Source organism: Alligator sinensis, unplaced genomic scaffold (assembly GCF_000455745.1).
Source record: "Alligator sinensis unplaced genomic scaffold, ASM45574v1 scaffold389_1, whole genome shotgun sequence".
Taxonomy (NCBI): Eukaryota; Metazoa; Chordata; order Crocodylia; family Alligatoridae; genus Alligator; species Alligator sinensis.
The window spans coordinates 1,990,768-1,998,601 of record NW_005841951.1 but is presented as its reverse complement, the minus strand read 5'-3'; the positions used below and the strand labels follow the sequence as shown (position 1 = coordinate 1,998,601).

At 45.6% G+C, this 7,834-nt stretch overlaps 1 protein-coding gene across 5 annotated transcripts in view; it reads left to right on the top strand.

Annotated features, from left to right (window-relative positions):
- The window catches only part of PKP4 (plakophilin 4), a 187,145-nt gene that overhangs the window by 174,250 nt on the left and 5,061 nt on the right, over positions 1-7,834 (top strand). For all 5 annotated transcript variants that reach the window (XM_025199920.1, XM_014518399.2, XM_014518401.2 and 2 more), the window contains one exon: positions 3,610-3,741. In XM_025199920.1, the coding sequence (XP_025055705.1) occupies positions 3,610-3,741 (132 nt within the window). The remainder of the gene's footprint in view (positions 1-3,609; positions 3,742-7,834) is intronic.

The window sequence follows — 7,834 nt, the reverse complement described above, 5'->3', positions numbered from 1 at the left end:
GTCTTGTGCGCCTCTCCCCCCCCCCCCCCCCCCCCGACGGGTGCTATGGGACCTCCAAAATCATCCCCATGGTCCTCCCAAACCACCAGGCAAAACTGGAATCAAAACACAAACACAAGTCCTTCTGACTCTAACAAAAATGCCACCTCAATCCTGGATCTAGATCCATTGCTAGCCCTCATGTCTCTACCTGACTTTGGGCCAAATGCATTCACAGTCTGCTTCTAACTCACAGGCCCCTCTACAGAGCTCCGTCTTGTTCAGCTCCATAGCCAGACTTGCCTGGTCAGCTTCTGGGGCTGCCTCATCTGCCAGGGATCCTGGTTTTCTGTGGTTTAAAAAAATCCCCAATTTTCAAGTTAAAAAAAGTAACACAAAATCCACATTTTTCAGTTATCACAATGAAATGCCACTATGTATTAGTGGCATTTCATTTTAACCGTGGAAAAATGTGGATTTTGGGTTACTTTTTTTAACTTGAAAATTGGGGATTTTTTTATCAGAGAAAACCAGGATCCCTATGATTTCTCTCTCTCAGGCCCTGCTGCTTTTCTGGTCAACTGACTTCCTCAGGGTTGCCTGCAAGTGCCTTCTAATTAATGTAAGCAGTCAGTCTCTACGGCAACCTAGCTGCAATTGTCCCCTGCTTCCAAAGCAGTGTTCTGGCTGCTCTTTTGCTCTCTTAAAGTGACAGAGAGCCCCAGGCTCTTTGTTAAACAGGGCATATAGCTAGGATGATGGCAGATGGACCAGTCCAGTATCTCTTAGAAGGCCATTCTTATGAATTTGACCCTGTAGGTATTGAAGAAGAGGACAGAGACATAATATTGAGAAAAGCCTAAAACAGAGGCAGGAATTATTTTGGGTGCACGGCCGTTTACTGTGTTTTGGCAAGCTGTCGAGGGGCGCGTGGGTAGCCCTGCCCCTTGACAGGTGCCCCACCCATGGTCGCTATCTTGTGACCAGAAGTCCCGTCACCTAACCCCTGACCTTTGGCACCAGAAGTCCCTCCCCTTGCCCCCGGAAGTACTCCTTTCAGCAAGGGAGTTTGCCAGCTTGGAACTAGAAAACCACCAGATTATATTCTAAAAAGTGAACATCTACAACATTGATTAATTTGATTTCAAAAAATATTTTTGTCCTGGTTTACATGTGTTTGTGCAGTGTACATAGAGGGGATCATATATAATACCATAATAGGAAGCCTTACTCTTGTATAGTGTGGCAGGGTGGGTATAGGTTTGTGGGGACTGTAGGTGTGTGGGTATGTGGGGTGGGGGGGAAGGTGTGGTTGTGTCTGTGGAGGGTGGATAGGTGGGGGTGTGGGGTGAGGGAGCATGTGTGTGTGGATATGTGGGGTGTAGGTGGGTGTGGGGTTTCTGGAGGGCTGTGTGAGGGGAGGGTGGCTGGGGTGTGTGAGGGGGTGTAGGTGTGGGGTCTGCATGTATGGCAGTGCGAGGGGGGTATGGGTGCATGTGTATGGTGGGGTGTGCATGTGGGACTTGCTCTACGAACACAAACACACACACACATACCCCTGGCAGTGCAGCCTATGCTCCCTGGTCTGGCAATGCAGCTGGGAGCCACGTGGTGCTGGAGCAGTGCCAGGGCAGGAAGGCAGAGAAATGCCTGGGGGTGGGGCAGGGCGATGCTGGGCTGGGCTCCTACCTCCTGCTGCGTCTCCTCCTGGATCCTACTGCCCCAGGCAACTAGGAGCAGATACATATTTTCTAAATTTTTTAGGGGCCCTGCCAGCCAGATAGAATGGCCTGATGGGCCGGATCCAGCCCACGGGCCGTATTTTGCCCACCCTGGCCTAAGAGTTCTTAACATAAGTTATTAGCAATAGGAAAATGATGCCCTTGACAGAAAGGAGTGGAGACAAATCATGAGGACAACCAAGTACATGTTCCGCAGAGCTAGGAAATACAAGGAGACCTGTTAATCTTATGAGCTCAGAGTCTGGAGTATAAAAAGTATGTTTATTGAATACTACAGGATCAATTCAAGTTCCATTGCAGACTAGAGCGTGTTTAATTGAAAGACTATGCTGGCACAGTGGGACCTCAAAGTGAGGTTCATTGTTGGTATTCTAGAGATACCATTACATATTCAAATGCCATTTTGACCAATATCAAAGTTTCAGTGGGCACGTCTACATGTTCATTAATACACCATAATTAGAGTGCATTAAGTTTAGTATCTGTAATGACAAGTACTAACGTAGTGTGCTGTAATTTACACTGCTGTGTATTAGCACAGATGAATGGTTTTTTTGTCATGCTTCTGCACATTAGACTAAATCTACTTCGCATTAGCATGGGTTTTGCCTACCACACTAATGCACAATAGAATTAATCTACTGCGCTTGAAGCATCTCATGTAGATGTGCCCACTGATGTGAGTAAAGTCTGTCTGTTTCAGGCCCATGTCTGTTTCAGGTCTTTGGTAAGGACTTACTAATAACAAAATCAAGAAAAAGGTGTGGGATGTGGGGAGATGTCACCAGTTAAAATGATTTTTTTTAATTAAAGTTACAGTGATTTCCTAGCTCCCTTACAGACTGTTTGGTTTGATGTGCTGTAATTTTCTTCTCCAGGTAAAATGTGGAGATGATCTGTTCTGTACATTGTCATTGCTGACAGATTGATTGACCACTCTGTAAAACAGAGGAGGCACATCAAAATACAGATATTAAAGCAATCAAAATAGAGAGATTTAATTATTAATTGTAAGGATATAAAGTAACCATGCAGTTGTGTTATGAACGTATTTGTGCTCTGATCAGTTGACAACCATTATTAGCCTGAGCTGAGGAGTTTTCATTCTATGTGCTAATCAAAGAATTCAGATTCAGTGCGTGTTTGAATTGATCATTTCAGCCAGTCAGGTGCAGAAGTGTGCATCTTCTTTCTAAGGAGCTGTTGAGTTCCCCTTCACAGGACAGATTTAAGAGTTTCTATTCTAGTATAATAAAAAAAAATAAACCTAATATCAACCAGTCCTCAAACTGGTAAGCACTTGATTATTTTGTGGGTAGTGAGGTCTTCAAATATAATAGATTTTATTAGACATATAAAGTGTCTCATTCAAATCAGAACTGGTTGCTAGGGTATAATTCAGGTGTAAACAGTCTACTTTGTCTTTGTCCTTTGTTGAAGTTGCCAACTTCATTTCAGGTGATAAGTAATTTGTCACTTGTCCCTAGGGGACATCAGCTGAGAAACATTACTTATCAGTCTTCCTTTTCAGATTGGTTTTAGAAGTAACAAGTTTTCTTTTATATTTTTGGTACAGAAAAAGTATAATTTGTGCATATAACATTAACCTGTTTACTATAGTAAGAACTTCAAAGTGCATTATAGTTAGTAATGAATTAAAATACAACAGTGCCCTTCTACTTTGACACTTCAAATCTGCCATTGTTAAAAAATATGTTTCTTGGGTTGTTGAAAACATTTGATTTCATGTGTACCATGCAGTGTATCTGAGAGTGCTGATAATTCAGTAGCCAAGCTGAGCACCAAATTTCTAGCCATCACTTTCATTTTCCTAAAGTGCTTTTTCCTCCCTATACATTGATACTCTCTCTTATGTTCTTTTCCTCAGTTGGCAGCACATCTTCATCGCCAGCACTGTTAGGAATTAGAGAACCTCGTTCAGAATACGATAGGACGCAAACTTCTATGCAGTATTACAATAACCAAGGTGATGTCATTACACATAAGGATATGTATACTGGTAAGTTACCAGTTAGACAAACTTTAATTAAAATACTTTTAAGATGCACCTTATTTACAGAGCCCATATTATGCATATGGAAACGCCCAGTGTATCTGAATGAGAAGATTTAGTTCACATGTTTGTCTTAAAAATGTGAGAAAATGAGAGTTTAGTGTCTAAAAAAAACAGTGCTTCCTTTTAAAAAAAAGTTACTTTTGATCATAACAAACAACATTTTTATCAACCAATGCCTGTTGCAGAAAGTTGATTTTTATAGTTTTATTCATAAATATTAGGAAAATTACACAAAGACTTCATCATCTCACTGATCTTAACCTCCCCCCAAACAAAATATTCAATTTGCACCCCCCCCAAAATACCTTGCACTCCTCCACCAAAAAAATATTCCAAGTAAGAAAAAATTGAAAAAGGAATACACCGATTCCATGCTTGAAAGCTTATTTATTTTTAAAATCCCTGATTTGACTTTAACTGCTGCTGAGGGACAAATCTTAATTGTGTGGTTATCTTTTAAACTATGAGTTCATGCTACTGTTTACTAATGATGTATGGTTTCTATGGCAGTTAATCACTATGTTACATTACAAGTGTGGCATCACAAACACTATGTTGTTTTCTAAGGAAATGTGAATTAAAAATATATAGTCTGCGATTTGTTTGTCCTGCTAGCGTTGTTGCATATATACTTTATTTAATTTTTCATTGTACTTTTTCCAGATAAGGATTTTATTGCATTGGTAAATATCATAGTGGTCTTTAATAGAATGTAAGCAGGGTGGGTAAAAAGAAGTAGTAATCTATTTGGGTCTCCTCTGATTATTTCATATTCTTATTTTTGTACTAATGAGTATCTATTTAAATATGACTGAATAAAATGTTATGCATGCTGTAGATGTAACCTTGACTTTTAACTTTATGTGGATAAAACTGCTCATTTTCTAAGTGTGCATAAAAGTGAATTAACCATAAAAATTAGCACTTATATATCATTTTACAGATGGAAATTTATTTGTAAATCTTTGCTAATTCATCCTCACAAAACCCCAAAGAGGTAGATGATGAATGGGAGTAACAGGGTGCTGTCTCCAGCGGTATTTTTAAAGGCTAATGAGTGGGGCAACCTTCAAGTCCTGCTATATTTTCCTTCTCCTTTGGAGACCAGCTTCCCCCCCTTTGCTCTCCTGCCACGACTTGATGTCACTTGGTTCTTAAAGAGGGAGGCTGACCCAAAGGTTCCCAGATGGACTCAAAGGCTCACCACCTGTAGGATAATGAGCTGTTACCTTAAGGGCAAAATGCATGCTCCAATCTTCCCTTGATATGCCCCATGCCTCACAGATGTTTATAATTTTCTCTTTATGTTGGGGTCTCAGCCGCTGTGGGCTTATCCCCCACCTCTCTAGCTAGGCCTGTCAGTCAAAACCCACTAAGCAGAGCTTGACTCCGAAGCTCTAGCTCTCTAACCCACTCAGGCTCACGGCCCTCCATTTCATACTTTTCATGACACCAGGCCTACTGACCCTTCTACACTGCACCCTTGTGGTGCCAGGCTGTTTGGGCCTCAGGCCCCTCCAGCTTTGCCCCTCTCTTTATAGTTAGGGCCGTTCGCCTAAGTCCACCCACTAGAACCAGGCTTCAAAGCTCCTAGCTTCCCTTCAAGCAACTCTGGGCCTGTGGCCCTAGTGCTTCACCCCTAATGCGGTAGGGCTTCTTGAGCCCTCTATCACAGCACTCCTCGGTGCTAATGAGACCTCCTCCTCCCCTATAGCCTCAGCCACAAACCACCAACCTTAACATTAAACATAAACAATAGGCCTCTGTGGCCATATAAAGAAAATAAAGGTAAGAGCAGCAAACTGCCTGCTTACATGCGATTGGGCTTCTGTCTCCCAGTTTGTCGCATTCTTCCCGGGGAGGTTGTCTTAGCTTTTCCATAATCATCAGGAGTCCCCCTCTCTGCTGCCCCCCTGGCCTTCTCCTCCTAGGGTTTATATGGTTCTGGCCTTTCCCTTCCAGTCACCTGACCAGCCAGTAGGGCTCGATCCTTAACCCCTGCTCAACTGGACAACTACACCTGGAAAGTTCTGGATTTAAAGGGGCCGCCCTGCTTCCTGGTAACAGGGCTAGTGTTCCCTGTTAAAATGGGATATCAACATATTTCTATGTGGAAAATCATAGGTATAATATAACTTTAGATGATCTGTGACAAGCCACAGATGGAGTTAGCGTCACAATAAGGACTAGAATTGAACAATAATGGCTTAAAAATTTGCACTAAAAAGTTTTTTCTCATTTGCCTTGTTATAACCAATACTAACACTTTAGTGGTTCTGTCCTGGTATTCTGACTTTGGCAATTAACAGCTGTTCATTTGTAGTGCTACAGGTGTGTATAGGTGTTTCAGCCTCCTGGCTGAATATGTATACCAATATTGTGTGCATTCTGCCTAAGTATTATACAGAAGGAAAGCCTTGACCTAAATGCCATGGAAATTAATGGAAAGGAAGAAATGTAACATTCCTTTTAGGTTATGTTTAGAACAGTGTGCCAGGTGAATAGTTTAGGTATTATCATTAATATTTTTAATATTTTGAGAATAAGAGATTGTAGACCATTTCTATCAGGCCCTGGAAAACATCAGTGGCTAGATAGTAGGCCTGTATGAATAGGGAAGTATTCGATTCAGATTCAGCCAATTCAAAGGACAGTGATTTGATTCAGAGATTCGAATCACTGTCCTGAATCGGATTCAGCTAATTCAAAAGATTCAGCGCTGATTCAGAGTGATTCGGTGATTCAGATTAGCCAGGAAGAGGCAGGCACAGCTGAGCAGCTTCTCTGGCTGTGCCTGCCTCTCCCCAGGCAGGGAGAGCCACGGGAGAAGCCCCCATGACTGCCCTTCCCAGCCCTAGCCCCCGCTCAGCCCCAGCCTAGTCCCAGCACTGTAAAAAGAAAATGCCTCTCACTCACCAGCTGCAGCAGCAGCAACTGGGGCCTCTGGGTGCACGTGGCAGAGCCCCCCCATGCAGCACAAGGCAGTGGGGGGGCAGCAGGGATCACCCCCCCACCCCGCCTGGCACCCACACAGCAGCTGCCCCATGGCACGGTTGTAGCGCGGATCCACAGGGTGCTGCACACTGTCTGGGAGCTGGGGCTGAGTGGTGTCAGGCTCCAGGGAAACCACTCCAGCTCCGAGACAGTGCACAGTGCCCTGCTGAGCCACGCTGCACCTACACCATGGGGCAGCTGCTGCACATCTGCCAAGCCGGGGGGAGCGATCCCCACTGCCCAGTGCTGCACAGGGGGCTCTGCCACAACACAGCCCCCCTGCGCAGCACCAGGGTAGTGGGGGGCAGAGGGGATTGCCCCCCACTGCTTGGTACCCGCGGGTAGTGGGGGGCAGAGGGGATTGCCCCCCACTGTCTGGTACCCGCACACCCGCTGTCACATCGCATGGGTGCAGTGTGGCTCAGCAGGGCACTGCACATTGTCTGGGAGCTGGGGCCACTGGGGCTGAGCAGTGCTGGACTCCGGTTCACACGTGGAACCACCCCAGCTCCCAGACAGTGTGCAGTGCACTGCCAAGCCATGCTGCACCCATGTGATGTGACAGCTGCTGCGCGGGTGCCAGCTGGGGGGGCAATCCGCTCTGCCCACCACTGCCCCGTGCTGTGCAGGGGGACTCTGCCACAAGCACCCAGAGGCCCCAATCCCTGCTGCCAGAGCTGGTGAGAACGGGGCTTTTTTTGGCTTTTTTCTTTTCTTTTTTTAAGTGCTGGGAGGCTGGGCTGGGCAGGGCAGCCATGGGACCTTTTCCCATGGCTCCTCCAGCTGTGCCTGCCTCTGCCTCGGCAGGGGAAGCTGTGGGGGCTATGCCCTGCTGTTGCTTGCCCAGCTGGCTTCGGGGGGTGCGATGCAGGTACAGCTCACTCTGGGCAGCAGCAGGGCAGAGCCCCCACTGCCAGTACTGCTGCACCCACATCAGCACTGGGAGTGGGAGCTCTGCCCTGCCGCCACTTGCCAGCCAGTGCAGGAGGGGGCAGGATGCGGGTGCAGCAGCACCGGGAGTGGGGGCTATGCCCTGATGCTG